Source organism: Macaca fascicularis, chromosome 5 (genome assembly GCF_037993035.2).
Source record: "Macaca fascicularis isolate 582-1 chromosome 5, T2T-MFA8v1.1".
NCBI lineage: Eukaryota > Metazoa > Chordata > Mammalia > Primates > Cercopithecidae > Macaca > Macaca fascicularis.
In genome coordinates this window covers 168,906,614-168,929,460 of record NC_088379.1, presented here as the reverse complement: position 1 = coordinate 168,929,460, position 22,847 = coordinate 168,906,614, and the positions used below count along the sequence as shown (strand labels likewise).

Sequence of the window (22,847 nt, the reverse complement as noted above, 5' to 3'; positions counted from 1 at the left end):
TTCTTAATTTTAACTGTAGACACGGCATTTGTGGCAAAGGTTGGCTTTTTAGTCTTTTCATTAAAGCTCTTGTATGTCACAAATACATTCTGTAAGCTTAAGTGTGATGATGAACAAATGCCAGGTTTGAGGCACCTATTTTTTTTAACTATTTGAAGCAAGAGATTTGCCTCTATATGAACTTTAATGAACTTGTTGTGCTGAGCTTATTTTAGTGATACACTGGAATGGTTCTCAAAATTGGTTTGTATCAGAAACATCTGCAATTTTTTTTTAACTGTCCACTTCAGAACTGTAGTCTTCTTGTCTCCACTGCAGCCCTCCTGAAAATGTATGTATGAGGGATCTATGCATTATAAAATCTCCTCAGATGATCTTGATGGATGGTAGGGGTTAGAACCATGGGCAGGTGGCTAATTTAGGTTGAAATGAAAACATATTTGGACCAAACTTATAAATACATTGAAGTGTTTATTTCAGTGTGAATATTTAAGTTGAAGATGTTAATTCAATCTTTACCTATATTGTTTTTGGCTTTATTGCCAACAACAGTACAGATCTTTTTCCACATTTTATTTCTATCCTGAGTTGAAACAACTTGTAATGTCATAATGGAAATGCTTTTATTGCTGTATACAACAAAGACAGGTAGAAATGAATTGCAATTAACAATCACTTTGAAGATCTCTGTGATTAGGGACAAATTCTAACTTATAAGCAGTACTTGAGTATATAAAAACAAGGAACTTTCTGAATTATGCTTCATTTAGGGTGAACAAACACAAACAATGGTGGGAGATCTGATCTATTCACAATATCCAGAAAATGTACAATGTACATATCAAAATGAGAAGAGAAAATTCTGTCCTTTTAAAGACAGAGTGCCAAACACCTTGAAAAAGAGGGAATAATCATGCAGGAAAGTTATTTTTACAAAGTTAATGTAATTTAAGAATTTACTTCACCGAGACAGTAGAATGCTTTAAAAGGAATTTTTTAGAAATGTACAAAGCAGAAGTTCTGATTAACCATTTATTTCTTCCAAACTGTGTAACTATTGAGAGGACAGTAATAGTAAAGTCTGCTTCCTTTCTGGAAAAGCAAGGAGAAGCTGCTACTAATTCTAACATATATTTCAGGGAGCACAGAAGTTGCAATAAAGCTGAAATGAGTAGTATAGAGCTCTGTGCTTCAGACTACCTGATGCCTTCTGACTCCTGTTGCTGATGTTTCAGTAAGAAAGGTGCAGTGAATGGTTAACCCTCTTTACAACCATCCAGAAAAAGACATCTGCAATTGCTCCAGGTCTCCTCTTCTGTCTCTCTCTCTCTCTCAACACCTCATTCGATCTCATGCGATGCTCTTCACTTGAAGGCAGATCCTTTGACCTAAGCAGATTATTGTAGATGCATGAAGGACACAGCCAGCTAACTGCGCTTCTCAAGGAAGAGATTTGGCTCCAAATAGGACACTAAGCTTTTCAGCCGTCTGCTTATTTACCTAGTCAGCAAGATGCAGTGTCTCTGGGTGCTTAGTGGACTCCTGGGGAATCAGAGGAGAAACAAAAGCAGAAGTGGCAGCCGCTGCAAATCTGGGAGTCTGTGCCATTAAAGGAAGCAGTTGCTAATAAGGGCCTGTGAGACCTAGGTTTCCTTGGTTTCCATGACAGTTATTAGGTACCATAGAAATTGAATTGTCTCCCACAATGCTCTTAGGGGAGAGGGGGTGCTCCAGTGACAAAGCAGTTCCATTATGACTTGCAGTAAATCGTCCTTTGGAGAATGCAGTACTCCCTGGATTATTTGCTCTTGCATTTCTTGTAACTCCCCTTTCAATGTGTTTAACATTTTGACCAGAAGACTCTGGCCTCTGCTGCACAGTGTCTCAAACACTATTTTTCCCCTTTTTGTTTAGACCTGAGCTTGGCAAAGCAAGGATATGAACAATGTGCAGGTGGGCTACTCAGGGCGAGTGAAGAGATAAGGCATCCAATCAGGGATTGGCCACCTGCAGCCCTGCCAATATGCCCCTCCACCAGATTTCCATAATCCCAGCACGGGAGACTGCCAGCAATGGGAGAAATTCAATGGGCAGAAACAAAGAGAAGAACAAGGAAGTCGAGGTAAGAGGAGGTTTAATTTAATAACATCAGAGAGCCAAGACACTGTTGCCAACACTGCTCTCTGCACCGTGGGACATAGCAAGGGCTTCAGAGCAGCTGGATCCCAGCTCTCGGTGTGTAACAGTAGATTGGAAGAGAATTACTTGTAATTGACAGGGGCATTTTAAACTTCACCTCTATTTTGTGAATGAAGAGAGGAGCCAGATCCATAAGGACACTTCCTACTTGACAGATGGAAACTTTTGCCTCTTTTTCTAAACGATCTACAGAGTCACTTTTGACTTTTATGTCTTGTGGGTTACAACCGGCTGTTCTGGGTTGGCTCTGGACATTGCTGTGGTACATTTTCACACAGTGGAACTGGTTATGCTTGCTAATTCTGCTCACTGCCCATTAAGCTAGGATATTTGAAGATAACTGTCTTAACAAAGGGACAGAGAAGCGAGTTATGACACATACATAACATGACTAATACATAACATGAATTAGTGCCTCATAGGATCTATTTGCTCTTCATTCATTGGCAGTGCATGGTTGTGTATGACTGTTGTTTGATATCTGTACATTTATATTTTATCTTCTGAAAAAAGGCTTCTTTTGAAACTTCACACAGGTTATAATTTTCAACTTCTTACATTGAGTCTTTATTTTGCAGTGAAATTTAGCAGCAGTTGTTCTAAGTTAACCTGCTTGAAAGATCATATGCTGGAAACTTATTTCAAAGGTTTTTAAGAAAGGGATTGAACTGAACACAGTCAAGGATATTGAGTGGAAATGTCATAAATGTTGTTGTGTTCCCCTAAAAGGGAGCTTGAGACAGAATGCCAAAAACTGTAATCCTCTTGTCTCTTTAACATAACTATTTTCTAGTCCTCAGGTGTCCTTAGCTTTGTAGGAGATGGGCTTTGTCTACCTCCAGTTCTACATGTTAATGTTTTTCTTTTAATCAGGAATAGGTGCTGGAGACAGAGGGAGCAACAAACAAAAAATAAAGCAAATAAAATAAAGGAAATGGGAGTGGAGCGTCAGGGAGTGTCTAAAAAGAAAAGACTAATAAATTCGAATACACATTCAAATGAGAAAATGTATTTGCAGCCTCTTTCTACTTTATTTGAACTGATTTTGAAAAAATCATTCAATGGCAATGAGTTCTTGATGTGGCTAGAATTTGTAGATAACCTTGGGAGATTTTTCTAAGTTAGTACAAGAGGTACTTTTACATTAGTAATTGCCTCATGATAAACACATCAAATATTTCTGGAATTTCTGAGAACTAAACATCCTGTAAAGAAACTTCAGCAGTCCAGAATGCTCAGGCACATTCTCTAGAGTGTCTCTTTCCTTCGACTTGGAAATGTGATTATTAGAATATGAAACAGGTTTCTCTTAATTTTGTTGGTGTTAGGTGGAGAAGGTGGGGTACACTGATCAATTCTGCAAATAGGTATAGAAATGCCAAAAGCAAAATTCATAAAAGTTATACATTGCTTACCCACAGTAAAATTTCTGGATAAATTTAAGATAATGTTGAAGAAAACTTTATGTGAAGATATCGGGTGGCAAATTTGTTTGGTATCTGGAATGGTCAGCATCTGAATAATATTTGGAAAATGAAATACTGCGTCAATTCCAGTTCTTTGCCAGAAATCTGTTTCTGTAGATGTCTACTTGGCATAAATTGAGATGGCTTACATAATTTTTAAAGAACAAATAAATATTTTTTATGTTAGAAATAATGGTGAAATTATTCTGTGTCAACTAAAAATAGCCACAGTCGTTATCCAGATATGGATATTAATCCACATCTTTAAACATCTTCACAAATATCTTGAATTATTAAAACATGTATAGCTTTGTTTCTTTCAGGGTCAAAAACCACTCTCATGTGTCACAATGGGAGTTAGTGGGCATTTTTAAGGAAAGAAGAGGTTAATTGGGAGAAAAACAGAAGAAACTGTGAGCCTTCGTATAATTCCTAAAAAGAGATACAGTTCTGAATGTCAGAAAGGGAAGCACTTAATAATGTTTCAAATGCTTCTTGGTTTTCTATAGGATGTAGTTAAAAGTTTCCTTTTAAAAGTATGTTTAAAACATATTAGTCAATCTTGTAGGCTATTGAATAACTTGTTTTGATAAGCTAAATAAATAGTCTAAAAGAATTGTAAATGCCTTTAAGGTGAATAAATTAAACAGCATACACCTGTGTGTTGGACAGCAAGAAGAATCAGTGATTTCTGTAATTTCAAGTGGCGATGCTTTCTAAAGAAAAGTAATACATCTTGTACATATATGGACATTTCCTGATGAGCAAATGAAAAACATCCTTTCTTGAAGTTTCCGTAATGTTTTTTCTTGTCCTAAAGTTATCCAAAGCATGCATATGTGCATTGGGCAAATGATCTAATTTCAGAATTAAGGATTTAGTTGTAATTAATTTAAGTTAATAAATTAAATTAAAAACTAATTTGAATTTAATGCAACTTAACTTCTCTTCCTTCAAAACTTAGTGACTCCTAACTAATGTATTAGCTTGATATCATATTTCTTAAGCCATATGAAGAAAAAAAATAGGAAAACTGTCAATCATAGTTGAAATACAGAAGATCCATCCTGTTAAGAATATCACAAAAAGATTTCTAAAAATTATTTTGTTGATTTTTTAACAGCATAGGTCTTCTATATTTTAAGATTTAAAAAAAAATTCCTACCTCTAGCTTTATAATGAAAATATATTTTGCATGCCATAATATTATAATCATCTCTATTTGGTTAATAACCCTGGAAGTACAAAACACAAAATAATATATTATGTGCAGTTTGAATACAGTTGATATTAAGGGTTAGAGAAGGGATATAGGTTTACCTTTCAGAGGCACCAGCTCTGGAGGTTGATTAGGCAGTTAAAATTAAGTGCCTTAGATTTGCATTCCTGGCACAAGATTTTATTAGCACAACCAGAGTGGTTACTACAACCACTTCACTTCTTATGAAGTGAGTAGATATTGGTCCATTATGAAGCTACAGAAAATTTAGCATAATACAGTAGTCAAAAGAATTAATTTACACTTGGAGACTATATATGTGATGGAATGTTTGAGTGCTAGCTCCAGGAGAGTTCTGGAAGGAAATTACTAATCAGATGTTCCTTGGTAAATGGAATTGATAAAAGAAATAAAATGGTTTAGATTCACCTACACCTTGGGAAAACCACATTCTTGGGAAAGCTTTGGGAGAAGATACCTCTTCAAAATGGTTCATAGTTCCAGATTTCTTTTTCTTTTCTGTTTGAATGTCAGTTTGACAGTTTAGCCTCTTTATATCTTATTTACCTACTTTTCTAAATAGATCATTTCTTCTATTAATTCATTCTTCTTTTTTAGATATGTCCACACCACTTACTACGCTGTAAATAATTTACATTAGAGATTTGGGTCTAAAAGACATCTGTCTCTTCCAAGGGCAGTAAATTTTATTAATCAAATTCTTAGCCCTCTAGGTGTAACTTAAATTCCTACTCTAGATCTGGAAATTATAATAATTGTACAAATTCCAGTATTTAGTTGACTAAATATTGTCACATATTCCTTATACTTCCCTGGGATTTGTAAGCAAATGCATCTGTGAGTTGTAAGTGTAGAGATACAGCATGGATGAGGCCAAAGCTGTTTTTGGCATCACCTGCACTGCATGCTGCTATATTCTTTCTCAACACACTGAGTCTATACCATAGATGATGGGAGGGAACTAAGAGGGAAAAATAAGATGTGAGTTCTTTGCTTCTGATCCTTCTTACTTTCAAGCTGACCACACATGGTTATCATCCTTTAGAAAGATTTAGGAGGAAAACAAAAACCAAACCCCTTTGTTTATATGTAGATTTTCTTTCACTGTTGCCATTATTTTGTGATCTCTACCTCAGTTTTTACATTTTTTTCCAAAAAGAATATTTAGTTTTTCTTCCTAAGATATCCCTTTTAAGATCTTCTACTTGTCCTTCCAATGATAGCTCATGGGCCATCTCTTGTTTTCAAAGTAGCTGGAGATCTGTTACTAGAGAATCTCTTTTGGTACAGATTCCAGTAACCTGGAAAAATATGGCTTTTTACTATATATTTTTCATTTTGAAAATAATGGACAAGTTACTGATTTGTTTATTCTCATTTTTAGTAAAAAAATTAAAAAGTTAAAAAAACATATTTAGTCTCAGGGCCAGACCTGAGATTAGTATTCAGGCTACTCTGGGCTCAAGTCTTACATTATTTCTTTACAGTTAAGATAACTTAATCTTTTCACATTACTTAAGCAAAATTTGTAGAAGCAAAGGATCCCAAAATCAGAAAGTTCCTTATAAAATATTCATTTTAATTTACATTCCACCAATGAAGTCCATAGAGAATAAAGAGTTTGTCAATGTCAGTAACTAGTTAATGGTGAATTTGGGACAAAAATTCAGGCCATTGACTACCAGTCTACTGCTCTTTCTATCACCACTACATTTAGCAATCTTTTTTTCAGACACCAAGTTATTACCCCCGAAGAGTTCATGTAACCCCCAAACTTGCTAACCTGTAAGTGAAGGGAGTTTTGATTTCTCTGTTACGGTGTCTGCCCATGACTTGTAAGATCAGATGGAATATACAGTGGGTGCTATTTTAAAATATAACTAGAATTCATTTTATTCAAATTCAGAAAATATGGAAAAAATTAAATAATAATGGGCAAAGTAATTTAATAGGGAGGATACTGGGACACAATTCAGAATATTTGAAATAGAATCCTGGCTTCATCAAGGCCTCTCAACCTTGAGTAAATAACTCACTTAGCCTTTCAAGTTTGTCTCCTTGAGAAAAAAGTACATTTTCACTAGATCTCATTTTGAAAATAAGATTTCATTTTCTTCTATTATCCCTTGAAAATGATCATGTGGCCATGCTTCACTTTGGCACACAAAGGCCATGTTTGTCTTCAAATGCATATTTGTCTCAGGCAGGATAGGCCTGAGTAGTGAGGACTCACCTCTAATGGACATCTGTTGTGATTACTGTGCATCATCCACATTTACTTCTGGTAACCGTGTTCAAAGAACCAACCCTCCCCATTCGCAGTCATGTCGTTTGGGATGGGCCTTCATTGGCTTAAAGTAATCAGTGTATCACAATACTCTGTCGTGGTAACTGGTTCAGGAATGGATACTTGATTCCATCGAATCAGTGACACACACTGAACCTTTAAAATGGTTTTTGGGAAGAGACATCTTTTGGTCCTGAAGACTTCTGAAGTAAACTTGCTTTCTTCTAATGGGTGGCTTATATAAGGACATGTGAGATATACTGAGGGAAAAGGCTGGAGCTTCAAAGGGACCACAGATGCTCCCAATGCTGAAGCTGACTTGGAAATAGGCAGAAAAGAGAGAGAGAAAAAAAAATACATTCTGGGTAATATTGTTTGGGCTAGTGGATCAGTCCTTCTTTAAAACCAATCCTTGTTAAAAACCAAACAGTTTTCCAATGAAGTGATTTGATATATGTCCTTTATTGTTTAAGCTGTATTTTTGGTAGAATGTTATGACACTTACAACATTAAGGACTCTAAATGATACTTTGCCAAAGGGCAGTTGCAATAATTTCCTGCTTTGTTACCTGTGCAGCAACTGGCTTATGAGATGGGAAATAGCTGGGATCTGGGGAAAGCAATCACAAACGTTAATTTTTGAATAGCCTGTGCTGAGAGCCCATTTACCCAGAGCATACAGGTTAATGCTCTATATTAACCAAATGAAATGCATTTTTAGCAGGTGTGAATCTGACACTACAGGGTGAATGCCAAGGGGTAGAAAGGCTAATTCTCTTTTTCATTTCTTCAGAAGAGCACTTTCCAACTACTTGCCTAAGTCTAAATTGAGTATTAGAGTCCCATGTGCTTAGAGTGAATTCCACTGAGTATGCTAATAGTGTGAAAATAATTTTATATAATGAAAATCAGGAAATTTCCATATTATTGTTTGCTTTGAGCAATGAAATTAGCATAATTCACGTTAATTTTTCTTGTTTAAAACAGATGTTGTGGATAATTGCATTAATAAGTAAGACTGAATAACACATTTTATAGACTATTAAATGAAAACAATTAGTAATTGCTGTCACACCCTGGTCAGTATTTTTTAAATTGTGGCCTCAATTAGGCAGGTAGATTGTTGAAACTCCTCCCTGGTGTAGAACTTTACAATTTTTTATTACGAATTTTTAGCTGATTTAATGAGACTCCATGTGGTCATTGTGTTTGAAAGATTGTTGAACAAAAACTTCATGTGGAAGAGTCTTGGAGCATTGGAGGAGCAGGTGTAGCTCTGCATGTTTTATTAATCAGGATTTTTAAAACTCGCTGATTAGCCAACATTTAGCTCAATTCTTTGTAGCACAAAGGGAGCACTGACAATGCCAGCATGGATTTAGAATCCCTCAATTTGAGATACTGCTGAAGTGGGAGGATCACAGACTGAGAGCATTGCTTTCCCCCCAGTTCATTCCCAGGAATATCACCCTGAGCAACTTGCAGCAGCCTTCATAACCTCCAGGTGAGGATGAGAAATGACATCTATTCGATTCTCATTCTCTTCCTTGTCTCTGCGACCCTGTTAAATAATTGAAAGAGGCATGACACGGGGGTAGAGCTGGTGATAGCATTCTGCTCTTAAAAGAGTGAAAAGGAGACTGAAGAAAAGGACAAAGTGCTTCTAGGTGCTGGGTGTCTGACTTTTGGCTTTCAGCCTGTCATCTTTCACCTTGACTATCCCATTCATCAAATTGTGCAAATCTGGATAATGAAAGTGAAGCAGGCAAATGAAGTGGGCTTACTTTCACTCAACCAAAGGTTGCACATTTTCTGCTACAAAGCAACATGGTGCATTCTTTAGGATTGTACTTTTGATGCCAACATGGATAAAAGGGAGTTTCTTAGGAAGAAAAACAATTCTGGCACCAGGAAACCACTGGATGCACAACGCTGCAGGGCACAGATAATGAAGCTCATGTGTGAGATACAGAGTAAAACATTTAAATGAGGCACCAGCTATACAGTTTCACACATGGTCAGATTCTATAGTAATTATCCTTACCTGTAAACCTAAATAGGTTTATTTCTAAGCGAGCTCCGTACAGTGGTCTATGCCTACGAATGCTTAGTGGCTGAAAGTTGTTATGTTTAATGTGTACAGACTTAGATCTGTAGCACAGTTTTACTTTCTAATTTTATTCAAAATTAATGATCAAAACTTACAAATGTTAGAGATTTGTCATTGCAAATTTTACAAACCTTCAAAAATTCCAATAGAGCAATCTGTTTTATTTTAACCTAAAACTACTTTCTGTATGATCATTTACTATGTGAAACTACTACTAGGGTTCATTTAGATTTTGGAAGAAGTGATTACTGCATACACTTCGCTGATTATACAGTGAAGGACTCATCTTTGACTGTTAGTTTTACCATCTGACTCAGGAACTCTTTGTGGCCCCATGAGATTGTAAGAGAACTTCATGCTTTAGAATGAAAGGGCCCCAAATCCCAGTATTCTGGAAAGCCAAGATGTAAGGATCACTTGAGGCCAGGAGTTCAAGACCAGCATCATCAGCAACATAATGGTACCCTGTCTATATAAAATATTAAAAACAAAAATTATCCATGCATGGTGTCACATGCCTGCAGTCCTATCTACTTGGGAGTCTGAGGTTGGAGCATTGCTTGAGCCAGGAATTGGAGGCTACAATGAGCCACTGTCCTCCAGCCTGGGTGACAGAGTGCGATCTTGTCTCTAAGAATAAAACAACAACAACAACAACAACAGAAAAGTAAAAAATACAAACAAAAAATCGCAAGGAATCACTTATATGTTATATGACTATTTCGATGGGCAACAGAGTGAGGTGGTTAAAAGCATGTATCTGGAAGAAGACTGACTGGGTTGAAATTTGGGCTATGCTGCTTTGCAGCTGTGGAAACTCAGGTCACTTTCCATCTCTGTGCCTCAGTTTCCTCATATATAAAATAATGACAAATATGAGAACTACCTCATAAAGTTATGAGACTTCAAATAAGTTAATATCTCTAAGGTTCTAAGATTTACTGGGATAAAATAAACACCATTAAGTGCTTGATAAATAAAAGTGCTAAAGGAGTCAATTCCCTATGTTGACTATATTTTTCATCAACATATTTTATTATTCTTAGTGAATATGGCTCATTAATTAATATGTTCTGTTGTGATGAGAAAATATTTAAGGTTGCATGGCTCCAGAGATTGTGCCTTTTATGGTAATTATGATAAAATTAATGATAATAAAAAGACCAACACATTGGTATTTGAAGTGTGCCAATGGCCTGACCTCTACTTAAACAGACCATGTTTGTTTGCTTTAGATAAGGGAAATCTAACCTTACGGATTTCTTTGCTGACTTGGTGTCAATCTCAGAATTGCTGAGCCATGAATTTTCTGGAATCAAGAATTTATAATGAAATACATGCTAATCCTTAATTTATGCTATTTTTTCAACATTTCATGGGCTTTTGAACATTTTAAATATTTGTTATTTTGGTAATTATTTTTACTTGTTTACTTTTATGGCAGTAATGCTCTTGATTGCCATTTATTTTATTGTTTGCTAGGTTTTATAAAGAACAGGCCATGCTGTGAAAAGCTAAAATAGCTAATAATAATGAATGAATAAGTTTGTTGAAAGTTTATATTTATAGGATTATTTTGTGAATATCTCTGAGTGCTTAGAGAAATGGTAACTTTTTTCATTTTTCTAAATCGCACCAAAACTTTTCTTAAAAAAGAATTGTGCTGAAAAGCACTTAAAATGTTCTTCGACTGCACAATGATGACTTCATTAAATTGTTGTACTAACAACATTTAGCTGAGATCCTGACCTGCTTCATTTCTACGTGAATTGCTCTGTGAAGTTTTTTTTTTTTTTTCCTTTTGATAATCTTTGGGAATATCAATGCTTGTAACAGCCACAAAATGACTTTTGGATAATAGAAATGGCCTAAGAAAAACCCTCTTAACTGAATTTGAATTAGGATAACAAAATATGATAATTGAGGGGCTTATGTATATGGACTGGTTAACACTTAGGTGATGGCTAAGAGGAAACAGTCACTGTCCCTTTTTTTGATGTCAACAAGGGAGGTGATCATTTCCCCCAGGTACCTTAAGCTGTGGAAATCCTAGTTATAACAGCCCTGAATGTAGCTACTGATCAGGTTTTCTTCTCTTCTTGAATTTATTCTTATACATTCTTGTCAAACAGCATTGACAGATAATTTCCCTGACTGACTTGTTAAACTAATGCATTATGACAGTAAAAAGTGGCTTTTCTCTAATCCTGACACTAATATTAATAACAATTATATATTTTATATAATTATAATAATCACTATGGTTTTAGCTGATAATTATTGAACACTGATGAAGAAGTGTTCAATAACCACTGTTTTACATTTCATCAAACTCACAACTGTTCTATGAAATGGTATTTCAGTTGCTATTTCTGTGTAATAAATTGCCCCAAAACTTAATGACTTAACACAACTATTTTTTAACGCCCCTGAATTCAGTGGGTCAGAAATTTGAACAGTGCACAGTGCGATGCTTAACTGTGTTTGGCTATAACTCCAAGTCTGTTACTCTACGGTGACTGAAATGCGGTGCATAGAAAATATCTGAACCCTCATTGACTCAGATGTCAGACACGTGATTTGAGATGTTTAGAAGAATAAGGCTGCCAACCAGAAAACATCCATGTGACCTACTCCCGTGATTTTGCTTCTTCACAACATGATTTTAGAGAAGTCAGGCTTCAATTGGACTCATTGTTCTAAGTGTGAGTTTTACAGCAAACAAATCAGAAGTTGCACTGCGTTTTAACAACCCAGTCTCAGAAATCACCAAACATCATTTAGGCAGTAGCCTATTGGTTAAAACAATTCCTCACATAACTACTCAGATGCAAAGGGAGTGGATATGGATCCTACTTTTTGATGGAAGTTGGGTCAAGTAATTTTGGGCCCTTGCTTTAAAATCACCATAATTTGCCTTGTGGCCACAATTATTTATATTTCTTCCTTTGTATTCTAGGGTACAAAATACTATTATATCCTTTGCCAAGACCTCTAAAGTATCACCTCATTTTGTCATCAAACACAAGTCTAGGACCTTTATGTCTAAATTTTCCAGCTGCAGATGAGTTTCCTTAGGAACAATTCTAGTATAGTTGCTTTCATTCTGAAGACCTCTAAAATAAAGAGACAGCTTATCTGTCCTCTACACACTTGCCCTGTTAGATGACCACCAGTGCTTCTCCTGTTCAAAAAGAAAGAAAAATAAGAGACACACAGCAGTCACTTGTCCATAGCAATTCTGAAATCCAGCTGGGCACTTGTTGCTAGCTCTTCAACTAGGATCTACTTTTATCTCCCCTAAACAGTTTTCTGATGTTCTTGGTTCTCTCTTTAATGCATTTTTTTTTAAAAAAAATAGGTATGGCTAGAATTTCAAATAATATGCCCTCTTAATATTGCTTTGTGCTCAAAATGGTGGCAATTCCAAAGGCATCTTTCATTTTGTACTGACTCCATCCAATCCAAATCGACCAATATTTTTAAACACTGTATGGGCTTCCTGTATATCAACTTATAATCCAGTTTGTTAGAAAAAAGTAATACCCAAAGTCTCTTTGAGATAAACTCTTTTCTATTTTGGCCTCTTGTGAGGCTGCTGGACCTAAGGTCCTTATGATTCTCAGAATCCATATTGTTCAATAGAGGAGGCCAATCAGAGATGCTCTTAAGATCCTTAGAAGGCTTTGTTTCTTTGAAAGGGTTTATAAGGCATCACTTCCAATCTTTCTAAGCTCTTACTGAAGGGCTGTAAAGCCAATCCCTTGATTTCATCTTAATCCTGGGATGCTTACCTGAAAAGAGCTGTGATTTGATATTTGACTTGAGGCATTTTTTTCTAATTTGAGATTATTCTGCTGGTAACAACTGAGGAAGGTAAATACTTCTACTTTTAAACCCAGCAAGTCAAGGCTGTCTTATAGTTTATCTAAATTTTGGTTGAAAACTGAAATTTTCTTTCAGTTTTTCTCTCCATTTGTGTCTTATATGCAACCCGGAAATCCAATTAGCTATTTTGTCCATCACAAGTGAGAGTGTTCTAAACTTTCTCCCATTAACAATGCTCACTCTTTGTTAAGCCTTTGATAATAATTTCTTCTCAAAGTCTGCATTAGTCAGAGTTGAAAGAAAAGCAGAAACAATAGGAAGTGTGTGTGTGTGTGTGTGTGTGTGTGTGTGTGAGAGAGAGAGAGAGAGAGAGAGAGAGAGAGATAGAGAGAGAGAGAGATTTATTATGAGAAATTGGCTTATGGAATTATGGAGGCTGAGAAGTCCCAAGATTGGCAAGCTGGAGAACAAGGAAAGTTGGTGGTATGAGTTCATTTCAAAAGCTGGCAAGATTGAGACTCAAGAAGAGCCAGTTTTCTAGTTTGAATCTAAAGGCAGAAAAAAATCCTATGTCCCAGATCAAGCAGTCAGGCAGGAGGAATTCTTGCTTAGCCTTTTATTTTTAAATTCAGGACTTGAATTAATTGGATGAGGGCCACTCATATCTGTGAAGGGAATTTGCTTTACTCAGTTTACCAATTTGTTAATCTCATTTAAAAACTCCCTCAGACACATACCCAGAATAACTCTGGTCAAATATCTGGTTACCCAGTGACTCAGTCAAGTTGACACATAAACACTATCACCAGGTCTTTCTGGCTTCTGCCTGATACCTGCTCCCAAAGCCAAGGCAGATGTTTTGGGTTTTTATGATAGCACTTTTTCAGGCACCATATATCTATTATAATTTCTTTTACTATATACAAATGACTTTAAAACTGAGTAGTTTAAAACAAATACTCCTATGCTTATGAATTGTGTGCATTAGAAATTCAAACAGGGTATAGCAGGTATGGTTTTTCACTATTCCCTGATTCCTGGGCTTCAGCTGGAAAGATTCAAAGGTTGGAGAGTAACTCAACAGTTGGAATCATCTGGTTTGTTCACCTGCATTTCTGGTATGTGGGTTACAAAGAGTCTAAGAATAGGACTGCCAGCTGAAACACCTACACATGGCTGTTCGTGTCATTGGCTTCCTTACAGCGTGGTGATCTTAGAATAGTCTAATTTCCTAATGGAAGCTCAGCACTTCAAGAGTGAGTGCTTCACCAATCAAGGCTAAGCTGTATCACCTTTTATGAACAAGTCTTGGAAGTCGTGCAGTCTTATTTCCACCATCCTCTATTGATTGAAACAGTTACAAGCTCACCCCATTCAAAATCAGGGGTTACAGACCCTACCTTTTAAAGGGAGTGATGTCAAATGATTTGGGAGCCATGTCTAAAACCACCACACACAGGTACTCTCATTATTTTCATTTTACAACTCAGGAATTTAAGGCACAGATAGTGTGGTGCTTTCTCCAACAACACACATTTAATAAGAAGCAAAGCCAGGATGTAAACTCAGGCAGTCTGATTTCAGAGGCCATATTCAAAAATTACTGTATTACCTTATTTTTTCCTGCTGTGCTATACAGAGGTGTGTTTTAGCATCCTAGTCCTTGAAGAGGGAAATTCACTTCATTAAATTATTTATTTATTCAACAAACATTTGTGCCAACAAGAGCCAAGCATTGGGCTTGTTACTCAGAATATATTGGTGAACAAGAGGGACAGGACTTTGTCTTTTTCTTAGTGTAACATAAAATCTAGTTTATCATTACGTTTCTCAGAATTCTGATGTCATTTCTTGCAATGTTTCTTCCATTTATTAGTATTAAGATTTAATTTAGCCTTGGATTTATTCTATGTGGCTATGGTAGGTTAATTACTGGAACAACTCCTATTTGTTTCCATCTCGCTGTATTGAAGTCCTTTGGTAGTGCCCTCCAGCACCATTTCTGGGCATGGATATGTGACTTCCTTTGGCCAATGGGAGAGCTAAAAACTAATGCAAGCTGAGCCTTAAAAAATACTTGTGAATTAGCATTTGCCCTTTTGCTTTTCTTGAAAATTGGATAAGGCCAGAGTAGCTTTTGGATAATGAGGGACCTGTAGCCCAGCCATTTCTGTTGCTCCCAGCTAACAGCCAGTCACCAGACAGTTGAGCGAGGCTAAGAACAACCAGCTCCCAACTGATGGCAGTTATATGAACAAGTCTGGCTGAGATTATTTGAGGCTGATGTAAACAATCCAAAAGTATCATGAGCTAAATACAATGCAAATTGTTGAAAGTCACTATGTTTGTTATATAGCAACAGAAATCTGATAACAGTGGTCTTTAAAATATATGCTTCTTTCCTCTGTTATAGTGTATGACTTTATACTTGGTAAACTTGTACAACTGGTTATTATAATCTTTGAAGAAGTTAAATTCAGATTTTATGCTTGCAACACTGTTTTTTGAAAGGATATGACAATCTATTTTAATACCACATTTACATATAGAAATCATCTTTGCCATTGCTAGATTGATTAATTTCAACTGCTAAATTAACTTTACAACCATAGCAATTACACTGTTAGTAATTAATTCTGATTCTTCTAAATTGAACCCCTTAGATTTCTATACCTAATAGAGCTTTTAAACATATACATTAAAACTTTTTATTACAAATATATCTTGCATATAAATATAGTACTTAATAGTGCATTGTACTTGAACTTTTAAAACTTGAGCAATTTCTAATACAAACTGTAAAATCCTTTTGGCAGCGTTCTTTCCCTTGTCTAATTCATATTTCACTATTTTGATCAATTTAAAAATTTTTTTTATTATACTTTAAGCTCTGGGATACATGTGCAGAACGTGCAGGTTTGTGACATAGGTATAATGTGCCATGGTGGTTTGCTGCACCCATCAACCTGTCATCTACATTAGGTATTTCTCCTAATGTTATCCCTTCCCGAGCTCCCCATCCCCTGAGAGGCCCCAGTGTGTGATGTTCCCCTCCCTGTGTCCATGTGTTCTCATTGTTCAACTCCCATTTATGAGTAAGAACATGCAGTGTTTGGTTTTCTGTTTATGTTAGTTTGCTGAGGATGATGGTTTCCAGCTTCATCCAAGTCCCTGCAAAGGACATGAACTCATCCTTTTTTATTGTTGCATAGTATTCCATGGTGTATATGTGCCACGTTTTCTTTATCTAGTCTATTATTGATGGGCATTTGGGTTGGTTCCAAGTCTTTGCTATTGTGAACAGTGCCACAATAAACATACATGTGCATGTGGGTCTTCCATACTTCTTAAGTATGTAGCCTTGTATTTGGAAGGCTTAATAATTTTGGATGATATCTTCAGAGACAGTCTTCTCATCTAACCTTGGGCCTTTAAACATTAGTAGCTCTCCAATATATCTTACCACGGAGACATATTTATTTTAAACACAGGAGCAAAGGTTCTGTTTTATTGTATTTACTCGGTCCATTCCACCACTCCCTGGCTTTCTAATTGCATTTATTGAGTTTTAGTTTCTGTAACTCCACTCTGGTCTAGCGTCCATGTTTGACAAACCATTTGGCCACATTTGCCTAGTGTGTCAGCCTCAAATACTTGCTCCATTCCCACTTCAGTCTTTCCATTAACTTTGGTTTCTTAGAACCCTCACTAATAGAACAAACCTGACTAGCAAATCTAACATGACTTGAATTAGTCCACTCTAAAACACTACAGTTAAGTTATACATAACACAAATGTTTCCTTAGTTTTCTATGGGCAATAACCATGGACTGTTCTTCAGTTTGAGGCAAGGTGAGCTAACTTCTGCCTCAGAGGTTAAAAATTACTGTTTTTACTTACCTATTCATGATTTTCTCCTGCTCTTCATGTGGATGGCTCTACCATTTGTCTGAATTTATCTGAAATAATACTGCAGCATCCTGCCTTGCACTGTATCCCACTGCTTGGTTTTATTTGCTTCATTAATATGGATCACTATCTGAAATTGCCTACTCCGTTTATTCCTACTTGCAAATAATAGGGTACGAGAGAGAAGTGTGTTGTTTCTCTTCTTAGTTATAGCACAGTACTCAGAGCAGTGTTGACACATTGCAGCCCTGCTGTAAATATTCATAGAATGAGGAAATCTTATTTAGAACTAGTGAAATTGAGAGTCTCACTGTAGTCTGTAATGTTCAGAAATTGCCAGGGATATTGTGCCTAGTTCCAATTGTTGCATTTTAAGAGCACTGTTGGCAACTAAAATTTTCTAAGAAATGGACCACCAAGGTAGGTGAAGAGACTTGAAATATTTGTTTTCATAAAAATCTGTTTTTGGAGCATATATTGGTATGTCTTAGAGAATAAAGATTATACATAAAATCAAAATTTGTTGAGATGATTGGAGAGCTGACCTGGGGGAATATTGAGTGTTAAGAGTCTGATGATAAGTTAGGTTAATAGTAATCAAACTCCTCTTTTTCAGGTAAATAGAAATAAACTCCTGACTTTTTAATATACAAATATGACCCAAAATGTTAGAGATCTTGATATGTGGGAGTAGAACTGAAATCTAGACTTCTTTATTTCTAGTGCATTGTTCTTTATACTGTATTTGTCTTCCTTTCCACTTAACATTACTGTTTTCTCAAACACTTGAAAGGTTTGTTCATCTATCCATTCATCTATGTATCCATCCATCTGCCCATCCATCCATGTATCCATTCTTCCATCAAACATTTATTGAGTAGTTACTATCTGTATTCATGACTAATCTGTTTTGAAAGAGTTAATGGATGACTCAGCATATTTCCCAGGTGGCCTGAGTGGCCCCAAGGCACTTTAGGACCCATGGGAGGATGGGAAAATTGAAGATTCTTTACTCAGGTTGCTTGACTTGAAGCACTGCCAGGTCCCTGTTTTCAGTCAGATTATTTTAAAAATAGAAGTTTACAACATCCTACTTTTCAAACTAGTTGACTACCTCTAAACAAATATTTTAAAACACCTGCCATGTGCCTAACACTATAAAGAAATGTCATGAACAGAACCTTGAAAGTTCTCATGTGTGAGAGTAGACTAAGTCACTGTGTCTTGTATTGGAGGCTGTATCTCTCTCGGGCCCTCTGAATATGTGAGATCTACTGGCTTGAGCTCCTGCTTTGCCCTATTATCATCCTTCTGCCTTCCTTCTTGCCAAGTGTCATTTTGATGATTCCATGAAAAATATGTTTCTTTGAATAGAAATCCTGCTTATTTAAATAATGATTTTTTTCCACACTTTAGATCATTTTGAGACTCTGTTTGCTGTCATTCCCCTTACGGTTTCCCCCAAAACATGTGTTATGGAATAAATAATTTTACTACATTGAGTAGCATCATTTCTTATACCATTTCATATTTCTACTGTAATATACTTTTTGAATGATAAATGCATTGATTAATAAGCTACATGACATCAAGTTTAAGAAAATTGGATCGTAGAAGCATGTTGCATGTAGCATATATTTCTGTTTCATGTCATTTATTTTGATCTGTTGCCCATCCAGATGGACTACAACATATGCTACGTTTATCACTGGAGGTAAATAATGGAAGGATGAACATACAGTCTGAGAAAAATCATTTTTACTTTTACATTAAATCTAATTTAGTTTTCTGTAAAAGCACGAAACCATGTTAAAAAATATTCCTGTTGTTCTGTCATGTTCCAACTGTATTGGCAAGAATCAATACCTCCAAAAGAATGACATCTTCCCTGAAATATATCACCACACTGACAAGGATCTCTTTGAACACATTTTAAAGCATCCTCATTCCAGCAAAAATTTGCTTTAACTTGTAGAAAATGCCATAGGGAACATATAGAATTTCACGATACTGCTTTTACATTTTTCTTGCTTGAAATGGTACTCTTAAATATTGAGCTTAGCACAAAATACGGAAATGCAAATAGAGTTTACCAGCTGTGTATATGAAAAGGGAAAATGTGATCTTCCTTTCTCTGGCAGTGTGTGAGCTACATTTTGCTCCTAGAAATGCCTTTCTGCCTCTTTTTTGTCAAGAGAAGCAGTTGGTCACTCTAGAGAGCTCCTGCCCAAACTCACCCTACTGTGTATCTGCTGAAAAACCTCCCAGCCACGTTCCTATGGCTAGCTGCAAGGCTTAGCTGTGGCTTCTTTATGAGCTCTGCAATCCAGGATATTTCTAGGACCTCTAAGTCCTGTTTTCCTCCCTGCTTTACATAAGCCTGGGGGAGCAATTAAGCTTAGCCCTCCTAATTAATGCACTTTGTCTAGACACAGTGATTTTGGATAAACAATTTCTGAGCCAGGAAGTCTACTCTTTATTTTGTTGCATTTTATTTTTCACGGCGGATTGCACTTCAGAGCTGTTTGTTAGATGAAGGGCAGATGGAAGAGGAATGGTGCTGAGTGAGGAAGGAAATGGTGGCCAAGTATTAGGATATGGGTGTCTGCATCTACAATCCCATGGTTCTTTTAAGTGCAAATGGTATGATGTGCCCAACTGGGAAGAGGTACCCAGAACCATAGGAAAGCAGAAAGTGTGTATAAAGTGCTCAGCATAGAGTAGGAGCTCAACAAACAGTGGTAAGGTATGATGGTGTTTTTGATTAATGCTCATTAAAAGCTGTAAATATTATTCGATGGCAGTAATGTGTGCAAAATAAATGAGATTTTTCTGAGTTTTTGAGAAAGACATGATGTGTGTTATTACTGTCTTTGCAACAAGTAGTGAAATGCATTTCCAAATGCTGATTTTAGAAATTGGCCACATAGAAATCTCAGTCTAAATTTTCCTCTCACTTTATTTTATTTATTTATTTTGCCCTGCCTATGGAGCATGAGTGCCTTTAAGTGAGTTTTTAAAATGTTTTGCAAAAAACCAAGTCAAGAATTTCATTTTTTCCTAGGTGCTTTAGGTATAGCAAATAGGGTCCAATGAGTAAACAAGAGACTATCTGCCAGTCAAGGTTCCCACGGAGATGGATACAAAAATTCCTGACTTTGACCTTGTGTCTGAAACATGCCCGCAGCAACTGAGAGGTTTTTCTTGTTACTGGATGAAAGATTGCCAGCAATGAGGGGGACCTTTTTATGAATTCTTAATTAATATCTCATCAAGTTGAAACTTTATCTAGGAATGACCACAGTAATGGTTAACTTTATCAACCTAGAAGATGGTTTTGGATGAGATTAACATTTAAGTCAGTGAATTTTGAGTAAAGCAGATTGCACTCATATTGTGAGTGGGTCTCATCCAATCAGGTGAAGGCCTAAATACAGCAAAAAGACCAGCCTCCCCACGCCAAGAGATAATTTGCCAGCAGACTGGGTTTGGAGTTTACACCATCAACTCTCCTGGGCCTCGAGCCTGCGAGTCCGCATTGCGTATTTTAGGCTTCTTAGTCTCCATAATTACATGGGCCAATCTTTTATAACAAATTCGCTCTCTCTGTATGTACATATCAATAGATATTGATATAGATAGATGGGTCAATAGTAGACAGAACTCCGATTATTTCTGTTGCTCTGGAGAGCCTTGATTAAGACAGTCATCCACTGTCTATGAATGATCCTCCATGATGTGCTAATAGAAGTAAAGGGAACCCGAGAAGCTGGCTGGATAATGAGACAGAAAGTAAGAAAGCAGGAAAGGCATTGACAGCTGCGGATTTAAAAACTGCTCTTGTAATGTTTTGACTGGGCTGGTTATGCAAATTGCCAAAGTGATTTGCCTTTCTTAAAACATATCTTCAAAGTTAAAAATACATGGACCGCAAGACATGCAGCAGCACAGTGAGATCAAGTATCAGCCTCTGATCACTTATTTCCCCTTCCCTTCATTCCCCCTGATCACTGCTCCTGACTGATCACTATCAAGAAGCGACCTTACCTCTGTCAACAAGTTACATTAGTGAAAGATAATTTGACAATATCACTCCTCTGCTTAAGTGACTTTGATTACTTCCCACTGCCTTATTGGTAAATTTAATTTCCTTGTCGTGGTATACAAAGTCTCTTAATGATCTGATTCCAAAAGACATTTCTTCTTCCAAGTGTCTCTAGGGTCCTGTTATTCTCTGAGTGCAGTAGAAGTTGATCTACTCATCACTGCCTGAATATGCAACTATACTGGCATATTTTCCCTCCCCCTGGAATGTGATTTTCCTGTTCTTTGGTGTTTAGTTTTTTAAAAGCCCAACTAAAAAGAGAACTCAGCTGTAAAATATTTTTCATCTTATAGAATCAGAATAATTCCCTCCTTTGTGCTGTCAGAAGGCTTGTTTTACATGTCTGCAATCACACAATCACGCTAGTTTTTGGTAGATTTGCAAGTGTGACTTTCCTGCTGGAGCTCTAAAGTAAACAAACCTGTCAATAGAAACTCAGCTGTGCTACTGGATAGCTGTGTGGCGCTGGACAAGTTATTCCCTCACTAAAGCCTCATTTCCTTATCTGTAAAATTGTGATGCTAATAGGAATATGAGGAAAATGGAATGCTTTAATACCTAAAAGTGTTTAGGACAGTGCTTGACATATGGAAAAAGCCCTAATATATTAGCTTCAATTCATTTATAGATTGCCTCCTCAAGAAATATGTGTTGACTGCCTGTTACGTGGGAGGCATTGTTTATTGTCATCACCCTTACTATTATTGTATTCTCATTCATTTTTTAATGCTGAGCATCTAGCTCAATAAATGTTACATAGATGTTCATTATATGTTTCCTGATGTTAGAATTACTTTGGTCATTAGGCTTAAACACTGTGAAATTGGATGCTCAGTTTTCATTCTATTTATTAGGTAAAAATTTACAGGCTATAGCTATGAAAAACATACTTAATACCCTAAAGCTGTTTTTTTTTTTAATGGTGGGGAATTTAAATAACCTAATTACAATGAAATAATGTCTCCCTTATATGCAAAATAACTATGTTTGTAAAGACAACAGATTATTAAATTACATTGGAAGCATCAATTTATAAATGGTAAGATTACATATTTTGGTAATAGTGTAGCATAGCACATTTTAGTATAATTAGACATAAATTGAAATATTAATAACCTCAGTTCTTTGAAACAAAATCAATATTTGTAAGAGTTCCATCTATAATAGTAGCTGTTTGTAATGACCCATAGAATCAGATACCAAATATACTTAAATTTTATAATTTTTATGTTATTGTATCTATCATCTCTCAATCTCGGGGTATATCATAAATTTCACTAAAAATTGTGAGAGGCACAAATGAAAGTATGTCCTTTCCCTCATAGAGATGATGCACCTATTCTTAGGTATCAAATATGGGGCATACTGATTGAACCTATCACTAACTGTGTTACACACTCATGAGATTCAGTAGCAAAGCATGCACATTATATGCTCCAGTTATGTAGTTTTTCAGTTGTAGGATTCTGTTTATTTGGGAAAAATTGACATAGATCAACTTGGTTTAACTATACAATGTTATAATCTTTTCAGTCATACAGTGCAGATATAAATTCAGTGCCATTTGAGAAGTGAACATATCAACTCTTTTGATAAAAATGTCATGTACAGTAGTACTGGAGATAAGACAGAGATAAGTCTGGGTCCTTGATGCTGCCTTTAGGAGTTCCTACCATCCCATTGTAAGAGAGAAATGAGAGAAA

At 36.1% G+C, this 22,847-nt stretch overlaps 1 protein-coding gene across 30 annotated transcripts in view; it reads left to right on the top strand.

Moving 5' to 3' along the window:
• The window catches only part of MARCHF1 (membrane associated ring-CH-type finger 1), an 830,557-nt gene that overhangs the window by 378,026 nt on the left and 429,684 nt on the right, over positions 1–22,847 (top strand). For 14 of the 30 annotated variants that reach the window (XM_074040707.1, XM_074040722.1, XM_074040705.1 and 11 more), the window contains one exon: positions 1,915–2,122. The exons of 12 other annotated variants lie outside the window; for them this stretch is intronic. In XM_074040707.1, the coding sequence (XP_073896808.1) occupies positions 2,024–2,122 (99 nt within the window). In that variant the 5' untranslated portion in view covers positions 1,915–2,023. Of the gene's footprint in view, positions 1–1,552; positions 1,677–1,914; positions 2,236–22,847 lie in introns of those variants that run through there. 4 more of the 30 variants (XM_065545656.1, XM_065545655.1, XM_074040712.1 and 1 more) reach the window with 2 other exon arrangements.